Genomic DNA, 20,522 nt, shown 5'->3' on the forward strand with positions numbered 1-20,522 from the left:
GACAGATGGCTGGTGGCAGGGGCTTGGGGGCTTCCCCTGAGTGTCTCGTGGACACTCTTGGCCAAAGGGAGACGCCGATGTCACAAACGTCCTCGGAGCCAGAGGCTCCCTGCTCCACAGAGCCCATCCTGCTGGCCCCACCCGGGTCCAGAGAGCCCCCTGCGGCCCCCGGGGCCCGGGCAGGGCCGCGGCCGCACGTCCTCACCGGCATGCACACGCCTGTCTCTTCCAGGGCCAGCTCCTCCGAGCCTCCGACCGCCAAGACGTGCAGCTTGTTTCTGCCCAACTACGTCCAGGACAAGTACCTGCTGCAGCTTCTGAGAAGTGCGGACGACGTCAGCACCTGGGTGGCCGCTGAAATCGTGACCAGCCACACCTCCAAGGTGGGTGCCCGTCTCACAGGAGGGCCAGGGTGTAGCCGCAGGGGCGCGGCCTCTTGCGTGGGGGGCCCCAGTCGTCCCTTCTCCGTGCACGGGGCAGCCTCAGACTCCGCCCGAGCAAGGGTGAGAGCCATGTCACGGCCTCTGTCGACAGCATCAGGCACACCACCCGGCTCGCCTGCCGGGCACCGTCTGTCACACCCCGACCCTAACACCGCAAATGCACACCGGCTCTGAGCGCCCTGGCAGCCCCTCGTCCGTGCAACTTCCACACGTGTGCCTGTGCACACCTACAGTGTCACACGTGCACGTGCAGTCTTACACAAATGCACTCTCTCACACACATACCCCCTCACACACTCACAGCCACGTGATCATTCCCTCACACACACTCACACACTCACACTCCCTCTCACACTCACATACGCAGCCGCAGGGCTGGGAATTGTGACTCCCGGCCTTCCCGCTAACCTGAACTTTTCGGGGGTGGGGACCAGCTTGGTTCCTGTCACAGCCCTGCAGCCAGTACGGTGCGTGTTCTCAGCAGGTTCGTGGGATAAACAAAACGGGTCAGCGGTCCAGTCAAGGTGAAGGTCTTGCCGTTCTAGGGCCCCTTCTACGCCCCGCCGGCCTTCCCCCTGACGGCCAGTCTCTCAGCCTGAACTAACCCACCTGCTTCCGGCAGTGCACCAGGCAGACCAGGAGGGACAGTCACCTGCCTCAGAGCCGGCGCCTCCCTCCGGGTTCCCACTCACTCACGAGGGGCTGGGGGAGGACGGAGTCCCCGGGCCCCGGTGCGTCCCGAAGGCCTCCGCTTTCCTGCCACCTGAGGCCAGCCCTGGCACGGGGCATCGCCGAGTCCTGCTCACTTGAACTGCCACACTGGCATGCTGAGGAATGAGGTTGGGACCACAAGGGCTCCTCCCGTGGGCGGATTCCCACCACTTCGCAGGCGGCAGCAACCTGAGGGCAAACTCTGGCCCAAACATAGGGCTCCTCCTGCGAGATCCCCATCACCGCTGCCCCTGGGCTGAGCGTGACAGGGGAGCTCAGGGGTGGGGGACGCCATCGTTCTGCCCCCGGAGCCGCCCCCAAGCCCACAGGGGCCACCACCCCCCCATCACATGGCAAAGCACAGAAAAGTCTGTTCCAGCACCTGTCTGCGATTTCTTTTCTTTTTTTAATATTTCTCTGCGTCCCCCTGACCCCAAAACCCACAGGGCAACCCAAGACCCATTAGCAAGTGCAGAGTTCCCTACATTTTCCCCCTTAGGGGAGAATTTTCGCACTTTAGAGATTTATTAGCCCTCACTTCTCCAAGATGTGGGAACAGGGAGCCTGGGCTTACCCGGTTTGTTCTAATCCACGACGTTACAAATACCGTGACATCGGAACGTAGCTTCCCTAAACCAGGTCTTCAAACAGGGGCCTGTGTGGTTAGTCCTCACGAGGACTTCCAAGGACAGGTCCAAGGACAATCCACAGCCACGCCACGGCCCTCCCAGGATTATCCCTATGTGAGTCCCCAAAAAGAGGGACGAAGGCCCCTCCCAGCCTGAGAGGGAAGGTGAGCTTGGTGTCCCGAATCTGCGGGTGCCTGCCCAGCAGGCCCACACGGAGCGGCACGACACCTTTGCGGGCCCGGCGGTCAGCACGATGGAGCGGATCTCTGGGAGCACACCCGGGCACCCAGCCTGGAAGGACAGTAGGGACCATGGTGTCACTGGGGCAAAACACCTCCTGTTGTCGCGAACGGGCCCTGTGTCCCCACAAGCAAAAGACAGAATCATTCAAATGGGCAGTACTCAGCCGCATGCAGGAACCACCGGGGCCAAGAGCCTGTGCGGCACGTGTTTCCAAGGAAACTGCACGCGAACCTTCAACAAAAGTGTTTGTCACGTTCCGACGTATGCATTGTTTCACGTGTTGTGTGTTATTTACCGTGATGTCAGAACAATCCAGAAGACTGGCTTCTCCATTTGTCAACTGTGGTCACAGAAAACTGTCAACATTCAAATTCTGAGGCAGAGAATGCAGCGGGGCCCTGGGGACAGCATACATCCCACGCACGTGACGCGCTGGGGAAAACGGAATGGAAGTACGAGGTGAAGAACAGGAAACGGTGTGGAGTTTGTCACCTTCAAGAAAAACTTGTTGACTTTTTCTAGGTGAATAATGGTGGGTTTGAAGGCAAAACCGCATTTCGACTTCTTCAGGTGATTTTCCAAGTGATAGAATACAACAGCCAAGAGAAAGAAACAACCCAAAGGTCCATCCACGGACAAGTGGGTAGACAAAATGTGGCCTATCCACGCTATGGAATAGTATTCAGCCTTGAAAGGGAATAAAGTCGGGGTGCCTGGGTGGCTCAGTCGGTTAAGTGTCCAACTTCGGCTCAGGTCATGATCTTGTGGTTCACAAGTTCGAGCCCCGCGTCAGGCTCTGTGCTGACAGCTCAGAGCCTGGAGCCTGCTTCGGATTCTGTGTCTCCCTCTCTCTCTGCCCCTCCCCCCATTCATGCTCTGTCTCTCTCTGTCTCAAAAATAAATAAACATTAAAAAAAAAAAAAAGAATTAAAGTCATGATACGGGCTCTGGCGTGGCTGAGCCTGGAGCACGTCATGCTCAGGGAATAAGCCAGTTCCAGAAAGACAAATGCTGTGATTCCGCTCTAGGAGATCTCTGGGGGTGTTCCAGCCACACAGACAGAAGGTAGAAAGGTGGGGGCAGGAGATGGGGGTAGCTGTTTGACAGTTGTGGCCTCAGTTTTACCAGAAGAAAGCTCTAGAGATCTGTGACACAACCCAGTGTCACTAACGCTGCGGAGCTCTATTAAGAGTGCTTACAAGAGTAAATTTTCTACTGCATATTTTTTACCACATTTTTTTAAAAACAAAAATGTGATGGAACAGTTTTATCTGAAAGTGCTGGAAATGACATGCTTCACATCTATTTAAACACTTAACTTATTTTTGAGAGAGAGCACACGCAAGCAGGGAAGGGGCAGAGAGAGAATCCCAAGCAGACTCCGTGTTGTCAGAGCAGAGTCTGGCACCGAGCTCAATCCCACAAATCTGAGCCGAAATCAAGAGTTGGACACAACTGACGGAACCACCCAGGCACCCCTATTTTGCATCTGTTTAAATATATGAAGAAAAAAGTGGGATGTCAACTTAAAAAGTATGAGCGAGTAAATGTTTTCCAAGACTCTTTAAGAAGCACTCAGGCCAGACAGCTGGGAGGCCACCATGGTGGATGAGCTCCAGGGGCCCATCTGTGTGACCTTCGATGGCATCAGAATCACCGCAGACAAGGTCAAGTCCAGTGGAAAGACATGTGGTTGGGACCCACAGGCAGGCAACTGTTCCCGCCTGAAGGATGGCCCTGGCCCTGGTGACAGTTTATAGGGTGAGGCAGCTCTGAAATGAGGGGTCAGCTGAATTCTCTAGAATCTTCTAGAAGCCTCTGGAAGTGTGTGAAATCCAAGTGCTATCTGTGGGTCCATGAACCCAGGACCTCAGGCCTCTGAAATGGCACACGCGGTTAGGAATGAGAATCCCACCGGGTGCTCCTATCAAATCTGGTGAATTTGCCAAATCTGCTGACTGGCCACCCGCAGAGGAGCAGTGGGGCCCGTGGACCCACCCCCTGGTCAGGCGTTGAAGCCCTTCCTGCAGTGGAGTCGCGCCAGGCAGATGAGAAGCTGCTCTTGGCCACGAGATGCATCGGCTCCGGGGTGCCCTTCTGGGTCCTAAAGCTGTGCCCCCTGCCCCGTGTGTCTCACTCCTAGAGCAGAGGTTTGTCCTGGGAGAGATTTTGCTTTGGAGAAGGGAGGCTGACTTCTTTTCACATCTTCGTGCCTACTGGGTGCTTGCCTTTTCGTTTTGTGTTTCTGAGTCATGAGCGTCCTCCTGCCCCTCACAGCCATCCTCTGAGACCTGAGCCCACCTGCCTCCTCCCCACACGGGTGGTGGGCCTCCTGTCCTGTGTGCCCTGGTGCTGGGTTACTCTACAGGTCCTCAGATGCTGTCTACTGGCTCGTCTTAACCCGGAACACACCGAATGTGTCATTTTCTGGTTTCAGTTGCAGGTGAATTTACTATCCAAATTTTTGCTGATCGCGAAGTCTTGCTACGAGCAAAGGAACTTTGCGACAGCCATGCAGATCCTAGGCGGCCTGGAGCACCTCGCAGTGAGGCAGTCCCCCGTGAGTCACCTCCGGGGGCGCTGGCCAGGGGCGGGCGTGTGGGCACCGGCTCGGCCACGGGGGTTCACTGTGCTTTTCTTTTAGGCCTGGAGAATCCTACCCGCGAAGATAGCAGAGGTCATGGAAGAGCTGAAAGCCGTGGAGGTACTGGTGCTGTGCCTGAGCTTCTGGCGGCTTCTGTCCACCTGGGGCTTCCCCTAAGGACGCACCGCGTGCGCCTCCGCGGCACTCACCGGGCAGAATCTGCGTCGTGGCGCCCGGGCCGCACGGCCCCCTCGGAGTCGTGCGTGGAGCAGCCCGGCCAGCCTGGTCTTGCACGCCTCCCTGTGAGGCCTCTGCCACTCAGCTGGGCAGAGACCAAGGGGCCAGCCCAGGGTACAGGTGCCCAGAGGACCAGACTGAGCTGAGCTGGCCCTCTGGCCTCGGTGCTTCTCCCCAAGTACAGAGGCAGCTGCCTCATGAGATCAGAAACGAGGAAGCGCTGGAACGGTGGGCATTTCCCCGGATGCGGCAGCAGGAGCAGAGGCCCCGCGGCCCCCACCCCGGGCCCGGCCCCCTGCAGGGCGGGAGGGCTGCTGCGTGTCCTCGGTTGATGCCGGAAACAGGTCCCTGAAGCCGGCCGGCCTGGGTCTTATTGTCACTTGGGCAGCTGGGTCACCTGGCTGTTTTCTGGAGCCCGGCAGAGAGTAGGTTAGGAAACGATGGCGGGACGCGTGCGGCTTTCTGCTGGATGTCCGGGTCCCCCGTGTCTGCCAGTCTCAGACATCCGCACCGCCGACCCCCGTCCAGTCATCCCAGGCACGCTTTGGATTGGATGGAAATCAGTGCTGTGCCGCCCCATGCAGGGGGTTGGCTGAGCTGAGGGCCCTGGACTGACTCTCACCTGTCTCCCCCTGCCCACGCCCCCGGCTGGGCCCCCAGGTCTTCCTGAAGAGCGACAGCCTGTGTCTTATGGAAGGACGGCGCTTCCGGGCCCAGCCCACTCTGCCCTCGGCGCGCCTCCTGGCCATGCACATCCAGCAGCTGGAGACGGGGGGCTTCACCATGACTAACGGGGCCCACAGATGGAGCAAGCTCAGGTGAGGGCCTTGCTCCCCACAGCCCCATGGGCCCCTCGCGCTAGAGCTGTCTACACAGCCCGCTCCTGCGGGGCCGTGGTTCCCCTGCCCGACACCCCTGGGCGCTCGGCATGCCTGGGAGGTACAGACCGGGGGCCGCTTGTGAAAGCCACCGCGGCGGCCCCAGCCAAAGCGGGCCATTGCTCATTTCTGCCTCGGAGGATGCGAGCGTGCCCGGAGAAGCCCGGCCTCCAGCCCACCTCTCCTGGGAGCGCCAGGCCTCCTCCGAGACGCCCCCGCATGTCTCAGGACCAGGCCAGCCCTTCTCCAGTGGGCCTGCACCCACCCCCCCCACAACCCCCCAGCCTCGCACCCACCCTGCTCTCCTCCCGTCTCTTCTCCACACCAGCCACGTGCACAGTCAGGTGGAAGCTGGTCAGACCACAGTCCAGCTGCACTCAGGGTGGAGGGCTGGCCTCAGCAGGCACGGCCCAGGAGCCTTGGAGCCCAGCGGTTCCAACCTGCTATGTGCAAGGCCTCCTTTCGGTCACCAACTTAAAAAGTGCTTAAGAGACACCACAGTGCACGTTAATCCGTGCCAGCAGAATGGCAGGCCACGATCCAGAAGGCACAGGGGATGAGACCTAATGAGGCCTCTTCTTAACTCTATTGTACGTCTGGATCCAAGAGCCTGGTCCCCCACACTGGACCATCTCCGTCCACAGTCGCGACGGGAAGACGTGTGTGGAGCCCACGGCTTCCCCCCTTCCTGGACGACCCCCACCCCCACCTCCGGGGCTGTGTGGCCTCTGTTTAACTTGCAGCTCTGAGGGGAGGCAAGCCCCGCTCCACAGTGTCAGCCAAGCCCCGGGGTGTCAATGCCCCCACGGTGGTGGCTCTTGAGCGGTCGGGTGATGTCCCTGAACACAGAGCTGGGGGGAGCATGTGCCCAGTGGCCCCTGCATCTCCCTACCTCACGTTTCTCCTCCGCGGGCCCTGGATGGCTGACACTGGGGTCTATTCACGTCGGAACCCTCAGCACTGACCAGACCCGACACAGACGTTCAGTAAATGTTTGTGGGACGAAAAGCGGACGGATGGACAGAGGGATGGATGGGAGCGCGGGTAGACAAACAGGCCTGAGTAACGAAACGAGGTTTGGCCGTCAGAATAAATACGGAAACTCACCCAGAGCTGATACCAGAAGAGGTTTGGGTTAGACGTTTCCGGTGACGCGCCGGGAACTCCCAAGCCACGGCCTCGGGCGAACTAACGGTTCGCTTCTCCCCAACACAGGAACATAGCCAAGGTGGTGAGTCAGGTCCACGCGTTCCAGGAGAACCCCTACACGTTTGCCCCCGACCACAAGCTGCAGTCCTACCTCAAGCAAAGAATCGCCCGCTTTAGCGGGGCCGACATCTCCACATTGGCGGCCGACAACAGGGCCTCCTTCCACCAGATCACCAGCGAGAAGCACTCCCGCAAGATCCAGGACAAGTTACGGAGAATGAAAGCCACGTTCCAGTAACGGGACGGTGGATGTGATGAGAATGCCAAATCGGGGACAGGACTGGGGCAGAAAAGAGCTGCCCGCTTGCCGTCCAGGCCCAGGAAGTCCGTGCAGCCCAGCGTCTGCTGCCCCGGACGGGGGACCCCCAGTGCAGGAGCCAGGGCCCAGCCGGGGCGTCGGGGTGCATGCCCGGGGGGCTCTGGGGGGGTGGAGGCTCGAGGGCCTTGCCGAGAGGGAGAGGATGGGGGCTCTGGTGGAGGTTGGGGTATTGCTGCTAGTTTAAAACTATATTTTAAAATTAACACAAAAATAGAATAAGTAAACTCCCCAGGAGCCACATACCCATTTATACTTCTTAGAGATAAACCGCTCTCTGCCAACTCTCCAGGGATCCCGCCCCCCCAAAACCCCACAGCCACCCACCCTGACTCAGAGCATTGTTTTCTTGAGTCCGGCTTATGTCTGCCCAGCAACCAAGGACCAAACTGACCTCTGACCCCCATGCCAACCATAGGCTCCAGGGGTGTCCGAAACCTTCCCCTGGGGCCCTGAGGCTTCCTTCCCAGTGGCCCAAGCCCCAGCCTGGGCCCACACTCCTACCCTCAGGCCTCCTCCCACCCCACAAAACCCCCCTCCCCACCCCCAGACCTCCCCCATACCTCACACCTACCCCTGTCTCCCAACCTCCCGCTGCCCACCCCAGGCCTACTACCCCCGCAAATACCCCCTCCCCAACCCCAGACCATCCCCCAAACTCCTCCTCCTCCTCACCCCCAGACCTCCCCCCACACGCAACATCCCCCTCCCTTCCACCCAGACCTCCCCCAGATCTCCTCCCACATCCCAGACTTCCCCCCCCAACACCTCACACCTATACCCATCTTCCACCCAGACCTCCCTCTCCCCACCTCCTGACCGCCCAAATTCTCCCTCCCCACCCCCAGACCTCCCCCCACACCCAAATTCCCCCTTCCTACCCCCAGACCTCCCCCACACCCCCCTTCCTACCCCCAGACCTCCCACACACCCCCCTTCCCCTGACCACCTCCTTCCAGACCTCCCCTTTAGGGGCCCAGCTCAGCTCACCCCCATTCCTGCCAAGTGGGGGTGCCTGAGTTTTGCAGCCCTTGCCCCAGCAGGCAGCCCCGCCTCTGGTTGCTGGTGAGGGAGCACCTCACGGCTCCACACCGGCAGCCCCCCAAGTGCCCGCGGCCCCTGCCCAACCCCCACCCCTTAGGACAGTTCCTGGTGAGGCCCTCGAGGCTCTGCTTCCTAGCAAAGCACACAGGATTCAAACAGCAGCTCCAAAGCCGACTCAAGGCCTCCGGGGCCCTGAGAGCCTCCCCCAGCCCCATCTGGGGGCCTCAGGCCTGTGGCCCAGGTCCATCTGCCGCCAGCATGCGCTGCACACGCCTACGCCCGGGCTCTCACAGCTTGCCTTCGCTAGCGCTCCGTCAGAACCGCGGGGGAGGTGACGTTTGCCGCCTGGATGGAACCAAGCTCTTGCCCGAGGCTTGGATTCCAAACAGCTGGTGTTGAGCATTTGCTCAGCGGCCAGAAGACCCCCTCGGCCAGGTGTACAGGGACCAGGAAGGTGCGGTCACGGCCCCCACACGGGGAGATCAGGCCCCCTGGCACCGTCCCAGGCGCCACCGATCTTAGGTTGCACATCGTTGCAAGACCCAAGGCTGTTCTCTAGAGTCTCAGAATTGGAGATTCTTTAGAACAGCCAGCTGTTAGTATTTCTGGGGAAACAGTTACTTGTGATAAAATACAGAGTTTGTAATGTCAAGATGTGTTTCCCACACAAATTCATTTGCGACACGTAGGTCCTGCTTAAACGGAATATAAGAGGAACTTGGCACTCCCCGCCACGCAAGTTCGGGTTTTTTTCGGCCTTTGTATGAGGATTATGTTCTACCAAACAACACTTACATTTTCAGATTTTGAATTTAACAAAGGTGGTGTCACAGAGCCTGAAACTGCGGGTCTGGCGCAAATAAACATTCCAACCGTAACAGTTTATTCACGGGGAAGTGACTGGGCTTTCAGCTTAAGCACGATCGTCTGCATGTCGCCCAAATGTCACTGGTACAGATTTCTAAATAAAGTCATTTCTACCAAGATGGCTTCTGTACGGCTTGTCTCCAGACGGACACTCGCACCGGGAGTCACGTGGGCTCCTCCGTGGCCGGACGAAGACAACTTCAGGGGTGCTCGCGAAGGCACCAGGGGACGAGAAGTACCGGCCACAGCCAGTATGTCCTTGGGTGGCACGGAGAAGGGCCAGATCTGCCAACTCGTTTAATTCCGGCCCCACCAGAGCGGAATCCCAGAACTGCTGGGCCCGTGAGCGCGCCGTCTCTCCGTTGCCATAGGAGGCGTTTGCCTGCAAACCACTCAAATTAGGTGAGCCACCAAAGCTCGTTCTGCCACGGACTGGGCGTCCCCAGCCGGTTCCCACCCGAAGGCTGCCGGCCTCACCCTGAGCCTGAGGGCAGGACGGCCGGGTCCTCCCTCACCAGGGCAAGACAGGGATGTTCCTTGAGGCTTGCTTGCCGCGGGGAAGGGTCCTGCCAGACACCGCGAAAGGAGGGGCAGGAGACCAGGGGTTCGAAGAATTTGGGGACAAACATGGTTGTTTTCTGTGGAAAAGCCACCCGGGGAGTCCCTGTAATAAAGGGTAAAGTCCCCCGCCTGGCAAGAGCGTCCTGTTAGAGTCACGTTACCGTGCACGGTGGCTGCACGGGTGGGTCCCAGTGTCCCAGTCGCGGGTGGGTGGGTGGTTTGGGTCCTCACCCACCTTAAAATCACTAAACCCTGGTCTCTCTTCCCCCCTGAGACAGGAGGACCGGGATCTCCTTCCACTGCACTGGGTCTAATCAAATCAGCAGGTTTTCCTTTAGGACAATTGACAACCAGTGACCCCTTAGGCCCCCAAGCAAGCCATGCTTCCCAGGTCCCCACCCTGGGCAGTCCACTCCTATGCCGATGAAGGCTGGCCCGGTGTATCCGTGCTCTGGGGAAAGGCCCCACCACGGGCAACGTTTGAGTACCCCGAGACCACCATGCTGGAGCAGGCCCAAGGCAGCAGTCCTGAGAGGACGGAGCGGAGACGGGAGAGACGTCCGGCCAGCGGGCCCCAGAGCCGCCCGGGCACCAGCACATGCCGCTTAGAGGCCTGTGGGGCCCCAAACAGCCAGGCCAGGGCCCCGGAAACGGTGCCACACCCGCCCGCCCCAGTCCCAAGGGAACGCCCAGCAGCCCACCCGAACCCTCGTCCTAGCTCTGACCACGGAATCAGCGGCATAACCAAACAGGGCCAGCGCCGGCCACTGCTCAGAGTCAACGGTTATGCCGTGGCGCATGACGCAGCTCCTTGTTGCGTGCTGAGGGGCAGACGGCTCCCCGCGCCGAGGTGGTCGTCTGCTCTGTGAAAGAGGACCCCGTCAGCTGGCCCGCCCACCGGCATTAGCCCCCAGACGGGTGGTTTGGGGTTGTTTGCCGTGGCTCCTACTGCTGTCTGAAGCTTGCTCTAAAGGCAGCAGGGATTCGCACGGGCACACTGTGCCTGGAGCTGCCCGGGTGTCTTCAGCTGCCTCCCACCCCTTTGGGGGGCTGACCTAAGTCTCCCTGGAAAACAGTGTTTAGAAAGGAAACCGCGAGGCCAAAGACCATATTAGGCCTGCACCCCAGTCGATGGACTGACTTCTCCCGGGGAACTCGGCTCAGCAATCCTAAAGCTACTTCCCTTGCACAGTAGGGTTGATCCATAAATACGTAAGCTGTAGATAAGGGAGCCGGGGCCTCCCGCTGTCAGAGAAAGAAGTTGCAGCAAAGCCAGTGGGGAGGCCAGGTGTGGACACGTGGGCGGGTGCACATACACATGCTTCCTAACTCACCCTCCACGGGGCCAGCACACAGCCCAGTCACAGCCCCACTGATGCGCTGGGTGGATGGGCCACCCTGTGCACTGTGGGGTGTTTCCCAGCACCTCTGGTCTCTACCCCCTACCTGCCGCCAGCAGCCCCCAAGTTGTGACAGCCAACATCTCCAGACATCAACAAATATACCCTGGGTGGGTGGGGGGGGGACTACTCCCCACCGAGACCCAGTGGCTGGGAAGCAGTGACACCCCAGTAGCAACAGGCACACCCGTCTCCAGATCTTGGATTCCAGATACCACTCTCCCCAAAAGAAGGAACCACAGGTTTTTGGAGAAATGGCAAATTGCTTGATTCTAGGGCTGGAGTGGGGAAAGCACAAGATCATCAGAAGTCTCTGGCAGCGGCACAAAGCAGAGAAGTACTGGGGGTGGGGGGCATGTCAGAAGGACACAGGACGAGAGGGAAAGAGGAAGAGAGCTGGGGCGATCCGGGCGCCTCCAGCCGATGGCATGGGACGGCACCCCGTCATGCAGGACGGCACGAGTCCCCTGATAAGGAAGAATTACAGGAGAGCCCCAAACAACACGTGGCCACCCCCCTCAAAGGGCAGCCCGCTCACCCCCACGCGAGGGGTGCACTTGGTGACCGGACGGTGGAGAGGTGGCGGGCACCCCGGCAACGTCTGTCTTCTTCCCAAACGCCCACAAGCCCGGGCTCATCATGAGAAGGCATCTGACAAACCCAAGGTGAAGGACACCCACAAAGCACCGAGCAGCCTCCTCAAAGTGTCCAGAACATGGACAACAAGAGTGGGAAACTGCCAGGGTCCAGAGGGGAGAGAGGAGGCGAGACGACCGCACGCCGTGCGGTGCCCTGGACCGGGTCCTGGGACAGAACAGGCTCGTTTCTGGGAAACCTGTTAAGACCCAAGTCAAGTCTGTGGCTCAGTCAATGGTGTCCTGCCAACGTGAATTCCTCAGCTTTGACAAAGGTGCTGTGGTCCCACGAGATGCTCCTCTGGAGGGGGGGGGGGGGGAGGGCACAGGGTCTCCAGTCCCTTCTGTGCCACCAATTACCCCAAACGAAAAAGTTGTAAAAACGACTATAGCTAGTATATGGAAATACAATTGATTTTTGTTTATTGTTGTACTCAATGACCTTGCTAAACTCATTTACTAATTCTAATAATGTGGTTGCAGATCATTTTGTATTTCCTACTTTTACAATCATATCACCTGAAAATAATGATGGTTTTACTTCTTCATTTCCAATTTTGTAAACCTTACTCCTTTTTCTTGCCTTATTGCTCTGGCTACACTTCCAGAATGATGTTGAATAGAACCAGCGATGCTGGGGCATCCTTGTCTTCTTCCTAGTTGCAGGAGGAAATGCTCAATACTCTCTATTAACCTGATGTTAAGGGCAGTTATTAGAATAAAGCAGTTTTTTCCTGTGAAGTGTGTGTGTGTGTGTGTGTGAGAGAGAGAGAGAGAGAGAGAGAGAGAGAGAGAGAGACGGAACGAATTATGACACCAATTCTGAGCTTCTGAGCTCTGGTCATAACTCAGCAGATCCTGCCCTGAGCTGGCTGCACGCAGCGGCGACCACACCTCGGTGCTCACACCAGAACCACGGCAGGTGGGGGCGGGGCCCAAACACCAGCGCCTCGGCGAACTACTGGCGGAGACGCGCCTGAGGCAAAAGGGAGGGGCGCGGGGGCGCCTTTGGGAGCTGGAATGTTCCACGGCTAGGTCTGCGCAGCGGTGAAAGGGCACGGCACATGCGTAAAAACGAATCGGACCTTGCGCGTCTCGGGCAAGCTGCCGTATCCGTTTTTTCGTCAACTCCAGAGTTTAAAAAGTAGAGCCGCTGTGGTTTGTCGGGCTGTTCCTAGCCAGGGCCCGGGCCGGCCCAAGTTGAAGTCGGCTGGCTGGGTGGGGGCGGGGCGGGGCGGGGCGGGGCGCGCGGGGGCGGACGGCGTAGACCCGCTACGGCTCTCGCTCGGGCTCCGGCTCCCGCTCCTTCTCCGGCGAGCGTGCACCCTCTGATCCCGTGCAGGCGGCCTCTCTCGGGCCGCGGCCCCGACCCCACGCGCCCCGCCGGCCCCGGGATGCTGCTCCGGCCGCGGCGGCCGCCGCCGCCCGCGCCCCCCGCGCCGGCGTCGCCGGCCAGCCCCGACCCCGAGCCGCGGCCGGCCGGGGGCGCCCCGGGGACACCGCCCCGGCGGCCCGCCTCGCCCGGCGCGCTGGCAGCGCCCGCGTCCCCCGCGTCCCTCGGGCTCCCCGGGTCGCCCGTGTCCCCGGGCTCGGCGCAGCGCACGCCCTGGAGCGCCCGCGAGACGGAGCTGCTGCTGGGCACGCTGCTGCAGCCGACCGTGTGGCGCGCGCTGCTGCTCGACCGCCGCCAGGCGCTGCCCACCTACCGCCGCGTGTCGGCCGCGCTGGCCCGCCAGCAGGTGCGGCGCACGCCCGCGCAGTGCCGCCGCCGCTACAAGTTCCTCAAGGACAAGCTCCGCGACGCCCAGGGCCAGCCGTCCGGGCCATTCGATGCGCAGATCCGCGAGCTCATGGGGCTGCTGGGCGACAACGGGCACCGCCGCGGCCGCCGCCGTTCCCCGGGGCCCGGGCGCCCCCCGCGCGGCCGCCGGGCGGCCGCCGCCGCACACCTCTCGTCCGCGGGACCGGGTAAGCGGGGGCGGGGGCGGGTGGGGGAGCCGGGGCGGCAGCAGGGGCCCCTGGGCGTAAGAGCCGCGGCCGGCGAGCCCCCGGAGCCCGGCCCGACGCCCCCTCCGCGTTCCAGACGTTCCGCCGCCGCCCGCCACCCGCGACCCCGACGCAGACCCTGCCTGGACGCTGAGGTTCAGCCCGACGCCGCCCAAGTCTGCAGACGCACCGCGCGCTCCCGGCTCCCCGACGGCGTTCTCCACGGTTGCCGCCGCGCCCGGCCGCCCCGAGGACCACGCGCCTTTCCGCGCCGCGGCATCCCCGCCGCCGCCGGCCCTAGACCCCGCCCGGGAGGACCCCGACTCTCCGTCCGGCCGCCCCGAAAACCACGCGCCCCCGCAGTCCGCGCCCCCGTCGCTGAACGCCGCCCTTCTGCAGACCCTGGGGCACCTGGGCGACATCGTGGCCATCTTGGGTCCTCTGCGCGACCAGCTGCTGACCCTGAACCAGCACGTGGAGCAGCTGCGCGGCTCCTTCGACCAGACCGTGTCCCTGGCCGTCGGCTTCATCTTAGGCAGCGCCGCCGCCGAGCGAGGCGTCCTGGCCGACCCGCGAGATTGAGGCCTGGCTGCCCCGATCCTTTCTGTACGATCACGTTCCCTCCGCCCTGACCCCATCCTGCGGCCCTCCCCTACTCCAAGTCTAGGTATGTTCAATAAAAAGATTGTTTTTTTCCGATATAATTCTGTGAACGCGTGCACGTCTTGTGTTAGATAGGAGTGGTCCCTACTAATACGGCCTGCAGAGATCAGGCGGAGGTTAAGATGTCTCCCTGTGGGGTGGTGGGGGGGGGGGGTGGAGGGCCTGGGCTGCCTGTGCCTTGGGGCCTGCTGGGATGCTGACTAGGACCTCCCCTAGGAGGCAAGGGCACATCGAATGGGAAGTTGGGGTCCTTGTAACACTGGCTCTCCCCGGAGCCTCCCAGACCCTGCCAGCCAGAACTTTGCACCAGCCCAGCCTTGGTGGGTGAGCATTTTCTGCCCTCCCTGGGAGCCCAACTGAGCGGGACCAGGGGGGAGATTGGACCCCCAGGGAAAATAGCAGTGACCGCACTCTGCCTGAGCCACTGGGGGTGGGCATTAGAGGGTCTCCTCCACTGTAGGCACGCTCCCCCAGCCTGACCAGAGCTGCCGGTGGGGTGTGCTCAGAGCCCCACCCCGACCCCAGTCAGGCCTAAACCTTCCGGCTGGGTTCTGGAAAGCAGGACTCCTTAGAGGCAGCTGGGAACAGGACAGCCAACGCATACCAGGAGAGGGGCTCCTTTTTTCCCCAGGGAAGTGACTGCTCTGGGTAGCCCAGGCTCTGAGACTTTGGCCGAGGACCACATCCTGCAGATTTGAGAGGACTTGACCAAAACCGCCCTGGGAGCATTTTCCAAATAGTAACTGAGCCCCACCCTCTTTCGGTGGATCCAACGAATGAGAACTGGGTGGGCCGGGAGGTGCTCCTGCCCTGGGGAGATAAGGAAGTAGCCCGAGGCAACTGGCCAGCATAACAATACAGTTCCACCAAGTAGGGGTTCTTTTCAGGGACAAGTGATTGCCCCGAGGCCACAAAGCTAAATAGGTGTTCTTGCTGGCCCTGTGTTCCAAGGTTCCAGCAGTACCTGGGGCTTGGGGTGGGGGTGGGGGGTAAAGCCCCTCCCCCAAGCCCTTTTCAGGAATCCTTGGAGAAGAGACCCCAGTTGGACCCTTGGCCTGCAGAGATGCCCAAATGGGAGCAGGAGTGGTCTCCCAGACCCCAGAAGCTGAGCCCACCCGTGGGCTGTACATTTATGGCAGATCCTGGGGGCTCTGTGAGACCAAAACCGTAGAAGTGACTCAAAGCGTCACCTCACTTAAGACACACTTTCTTCTGCTTCACGATGCTGTCTATGCTATGATCCCTGAGAGTGTCTAGGCTGCCAAAAACCTGCTATGGGGTGATTCCAGCTTGCAGACCTACCCCCCCCACCCCACAGGCCACCTCCCGCCGGAAGGTCAGAACCACAGGCTGGGACAAATATGTCAGCCTCCCGGGGTGGGGGTGATGCCCGGGGACCCTCTGCCCTGGAGGAAGGCTATTTTGTGGCTGAAAGAAATCTGTGGAGGTCATCGAGTTTGAGAGGCTTGAAGGCACCTCGGAAAACCCATCTGCCTTACTGCCCACCTTACAAATGGGGTGCATCCCATGGCCTCCTCAGGCCCCTCGTGCTGGAGTAAGGAACCTGAACGTTCCTTCTCTGCCCATCTTCCGTGTCTTCCAGCCTGGGGAGAGGAGTTTGGGCTGTTCATGTTTCCTGGGCTCAACCCAGCTGCTTGGCCGGGTTCTCTGTTCCTTAAACCTGCTGTTGTGGATGCCCCAAAGATTCCCAAATCCGTTCTCGCTGTCCCTCCCCTTCGTCCAGGGCTATATTGTGGGTCAGTGAGGTGAGGCGTGTCCGCACCCTGTTCTGTGATGTGCGTGTCTTATGCTTGGTTCTGGGCACGTGGGACAGACACGCCACAGTGGCAATGCTTTCACTGGCCATTAGCAATCCTTCCCTGGGCCTGACCACGAGCACAGGGCAGTGTCTCCAGCAGGGTCTCCTAGGACTACTCCTCAGATTAGTGCCCTCTCCCTAGGGGCCCCTGGAGAGCAGATTCATACCCTTCATTTCTTTTTTAATTTTAATTTTTTTGTTGTTGTTGTTATTGAGAGAGAGAGAGAGAGAGAACATGAGCAGGGGAGGGGCAGAGAGAGAGCGAGAGAGAGAATCCCACGCAGGCTCCGTGCTCAAGCTCACCCCATGCGGGGCTCAAACCCACGAAATCGTGACCTGAGCCGAAGCCGGATGCTCAACCGCCTGAGCCAATGAGGTGCCCCTCTGTTTTTAGTCTGTTGAGGAATCTCCATACTGTTGTCCACATGGCTGCACTGTCTCACATTCCCGCCAACCGTGTACAAGGGTTCCAGTTTCTCTGCATCCTCGCTGACGCAGAGATTTTTTTTATAGTAGCCACCTGAGGGGCTGTGCAGTGTGCACCTTCAATGACCATTCTTACAGCGCGCATTCTGGCAGGTGCCAGAGTGCCTGTCGTGCCCAACTGCCTCCTTGCCTGGGCGACCCACCCGTCTAGTGTGGAGCTCCCCCGTCGTGCCGTTCTGTTCTGTGCTGCCCTGCGGGCCAGGGATTGTGTCCTTCCTCAGTTCAGCTGAAGAAGCTCTGTGGCTGAGGGTCCTCTCGCCCAGCTGCGGGGCCGCCCACCCAGCCCAGCCCAGCACCTTTGCATTCTGGGGCTGGAACCAGAAGGAGTGTTTTCACATCTTGCTGATCCGTCAAGGACCAGTGCTGTCCAGGGCCTTGTGAAGTAACCTTTATCTGGTGATCAATCTGTTGCTTACAAGAGAACACCTCAATGTTAAATGCATTTTTCTACAAGTAGGCAAATAACCCTATCAATGTGCGGGGCAGCTTTTGTACTCCCGAATAGCTCGACACTCCTTATCTGTAATTAGCTCTGGTACCTGCACTCTCTCTGATGTCTAGTTGTGCCTCAAAACTTAACAGAGGTTGGGGCACGTGGGTGGCTCAGTCAGTTAAGTGCCCTACTCTTGATTTCGGCTCAGATCCCGATCTCACAGTTCCTGAGATGGGAGTCCCACACTGGGGGAGCCTGCTTGGGATTCTTTCCCTCCCTCTGGCTCTCTGCCCCTCCCCTGCGCTCTCTCTCAAAATAAACATTTTTTAAAAATTAACAGTTAAAAAACCAAACTGGGGGCGCCTGGGTGGCTCAGTCGGTTAAGTGTCCTACTCTTGATTTCAGCTCAGGTCACGATCTCACGGTGGCTGGGACTGAACCCCGAGTCGGGCTGAGCTGAGCTTGGAGTTTGCTTGGGATTCTGTCTTCTCTCTGCCCCTCCCTGACTCGTGCTTTCTTTCTCTCAAAATCAATCAATGAATAAAAATAAAAAATTTAACAGAGGTAAACTTCCTTTGTAACTTCATGTTTGAAATTGCTGTCTTCTCGGGCACATGCACCCCAATGTTTATAGCAGCGCTATCCACAATAGCCACAGTATGGAAAGAGCCCAAATGTCCATCGATGGATGAATGGATAAAGAACACGTGGCATATATATACAGTGGAGTATTACTCGGCGATCAAAAGGAATGAAATCTTGCCATTTGCGACTACGTGGATGGAACTAGATATTATGCTGAGCAAAATTAGAGAAAGACAGATATGATATGACTTCACTCCATGAGGGCTTCAAGATAAAAAACAGGTGGACGTAAGGGAAGGGAAGCAAAAACAATATAAAAACAGGGAGGGGGACAAAACACAAGAGACTCTTAAACATGGAGAACAAACAGAGGGTTGTTGGTGGGGGTGTGGGGGGGGGATGGGCTAAATGGGTAAGGGGCAGTAAGGAATCTACCCCTGAAATCATTGTTGCACTATATGTGAACTAACTTGGATGTAAATCAAAAAAAATAAATGAAAATTTTTTTAAAAAATAAGAAATTGTCATCTTCTTGACTGTCATTGTCTGTCCGTCCAGATTCTTGTCTCTTCCACGCTTGTGTCCCTAATTACATTGATCTTTGGAACATTCTCAAAACCTGGTGCTTTTGGACTCTGCGGGGGCTCTGAAACCTGCATCTTTTTCCAAGTCAAAGCAAACAGGGCTGAGTGATCTTGACCTATCATTTTTTTCGCAAAGAACACCTATCTAAAATTTTGGTAAATTGGTTTATCCTTCATATGATTTATAATGAGATAAGGTAAACTCCTATATTCCTTCAGTCTTACCAGAGGCCTGATTCCCCCTTTCTTTCCAGGTTCAGTGTCTGTGATTTCTTCCTCCGGTTTTGCACCCTGGAGGCCGGCCACTTTGACCATAGTACTGGCTGCTACTTAACCTTCCACACCGGTTCTGCTGCTAAATTGTTCTGTTAGAAACCATATTGTTCTGCATTATGGACTGGATGTTTGTGTCCCCAAAATGTGTATGTTGAAATTCTAACCCCCAATGTGATGGTGTCAGGAGACGGGGCCTTTGGGACAGGACTCAGTCCTGAGGACGGCGCCTCGTCGCTGAGATTGGTGCTTTCTGAGACAGGACAGCAAGGGAGTGGCCATCGGCTTGCCAGGAGGTGCCCTCACCAGAACCCCACCACACCACACCCCGATCTTGGACCTCCCGCTGCCAGAGAAAGAAATGTCCTTTTAAGCCCCCAGTCTGTGGTGCCCTGTTGCGGCGGCCAAGCTCCCCCAGACACTTGTCAAATCTCTCAAACAAGTGCATTCGAATCCAACAGTGAGTCCAATGTTCCAGAAGTCTCCCCTGCCAGCCCCTCACCTTGTTTCCCATGATGCCCAGCAAGGCAGCTCACTCTTCACATCCGTGTGCTAGTGCCTCCCAGAACGGTCATTTGCTATCTGAATCTAGAGAAATCCTAACATGTTTTTTGTTCTTCCGCTTCACCCATGGCTCTGCCAGCGTGAGACTCCCTTCCTCACCTGGCCCAGACCCAAGCCCTGCTGGGTCCCGGGCACGGACCTGAGTCTGACGGTCCTGGTCTTCTTCCCAGGCCTCACACCCAGATGCAGCCCAGCACCAGTAGGTGGGGAGTCTGCTGAGTCTGCTTGGGGTGCAAGCATTGGCCATTTACCCACATGCGACAAGCCACTGTTCCTTCTAGCGGGTTTTCCTGCCTATACAGTGAGTCTAATTTCTTTCACCTTCAGGACACCCGGCGGACACTCCATTCCTTCCCTCATTCTCTGAGCCCTCGGTTCTGACGTAGTCCTTCAAGGGCCCTTCTGGCTTCCCCAAAAACGTCAGATCCCTAAAGGGATCAACAGTCGGTCTCACTTCCTTTTGATGCAATGGAACCTGATTAACCCCGCCTGGTTTTCCGGTTATATCTTCTACCAGACAGTTACCTGTATCAACGCTGTGGTTCTCCGAACTCCCGCATCCCCCTCCCACCTGCCTTTGTAAACAGAGCTGGAAGGTCGGGCGTCCTTTGGCCCTGACACTAACCCGATTCTCCACCGAGGTGGGCAGGGGAGGGGAGGGGGAGGGGGCCTCTGCCTCATCACACCTGCAGCCTGGGAATCCCACACCCCGCCCACTCGGCTCTCTTCCCAGACTATTACCCAGCTGAGTGCCCCACGCTCACACCTTGGTTCTTTCCGCCCGAAGCACAAACAGGGAGGTCAGGGGGCTCCCACGGGAAGGGAGGCCGGCCGGCCGAAGGGGAGTCTGAAGGGCAGGGGGCCGTCGAGGGAAGTCTGGGGGGGGCAAAAGGAGGGGGAGGGGTGGAGAGGGAAGGGGAGGAGCCGCCCCGTGGGTGATCCGACGTGGGGGCGTGGCGGGCGGGCCGCGCGGTGTGGCTCTGGTTTCCCCGAGAGGCTGGGGTGGCCACGCGGCGCTGCAGTGAGTCTGGGGACCGGAAGGGCAGCGTTGCGGCCGCAGTGGACTAGCCGGCGTCACCCCGCACCCCCCCCCCCGCCCCACTTCCTAATGGCGTGGAGAAGGGGGTCTTGGGCGGGGCCGGCCTCCGTCGGCCGCGCGTCCGGGTTGGCCCTTGCGGCGCGGGGCGGGGCGGAGGCGTCTGGGCGGCGGGACACAGTGGACCCGGAGCCCAGGCGGGGGGCTGAGGCCAGGAATGTCCGGTCAGGGGGATGGGGACTTTGGACGCGAGTTGGGGGCGGGGCTGCCAGGACTTGGGAGTGATAGACTGGACGCCGCGCGGGGAGCCCCGTCTCCGAGGCGAGCAGGTGCGGG

General features: G+C 59.2%; 2 protein-coding genes across 2 annotated transcripts in view; both read left to right on the forward strand.

The window, feature by feature from the left end:
- KNDC1 (kinase non-catalytic C-lobe domain containing 1) overlaps positions 1 to 9,577 on the forward strand; it is a 65,618-nt gene extending 56,041 nt beyond the window's left edge. Inside the window, exons 27-31 of the mRNA XM_027063464.2 lie at positions 233 to 383; positions 4,464 to 4,586; positions 4,671 to 4,730; positions 5,508 to 5,665; positions 6,941 to 9,577. Of these exons, the coding sequence (XP_026919265.1) occupies positions 233 to 383; positions 4,464 to 4,586; positions 4,671 to 4,730; positions 5,508 to 5,665; positions 6,941 to 7,172 (724 nt within the window). The 3' untranslated portion in view covers positions 7,173 to 9,577. The remainder of the gene's footprint in view (positions 1 to 232; positions 384 to 4,463; positions 4,587 to 4,670; positions 4,731 to 5,507; positions 5,666 to 6,940) is intronic.
- Positions 9,578 to 13,151: 3,574 nt separating this feature from the next.
- UTF1 (undifferentiated embryonic cell transcription factor 1) lies at positions 13,152 to 14,447 on the forward strand. Its single transcript, XM_027062029.2, has 2 exons — positions 13,152 to 13,725; positions 13,841 to 14,447. The coding sequence occupies exons 1-2, from the start codon at positions 13,152 to 13,154 to the stop codon at positions 14,323 to 14,325; spliced, it is 1,059 nt and encodes a 352-aa protein (XP_026917830.2). The 3' UTR covers positions 14,326 to 14,447.
- Positions 14,448 to 20,522: the final 6,075 nt, after the last annotated feature.

The sequence above is a fragment of the Acinonyx jubatus genome, chromosome D2 (assembly GCF_027475565.1).
Source record: "Acinonyx jubatus isolate Ajub_Pintada_27869175 chromosome D2, VMU_Ajub_asm_v1.0, whole genome shotgun sequence".
NCBI classification, from domain to species: domain Eukaryota; kingdom Metazoa; phylum Chordata; class Mammalia; order Carnivora; family Felidae; genus Acinonyx; species Acinonyx jubatus.

What these genes read in the sequence shown, in the direction of transcription:
- UTF1 (XM_027062029.2), top strand. Translation starts at nt 13,152, where the DNA reads ATGCTGCTCCGGCCGCGGCGGCCGCCGCCGCCCGCGCCCCCCGCGCCG. An exon ending in CCTCTCGTCCGCGGGACCGG is followed by an intron (nt 13,726 to 13,840) that starts GTAAGCGGGGGC and finishes TCCGCGTTCCAG; the next exon opens with ACGTTCCGCCGCCGCCCGCC.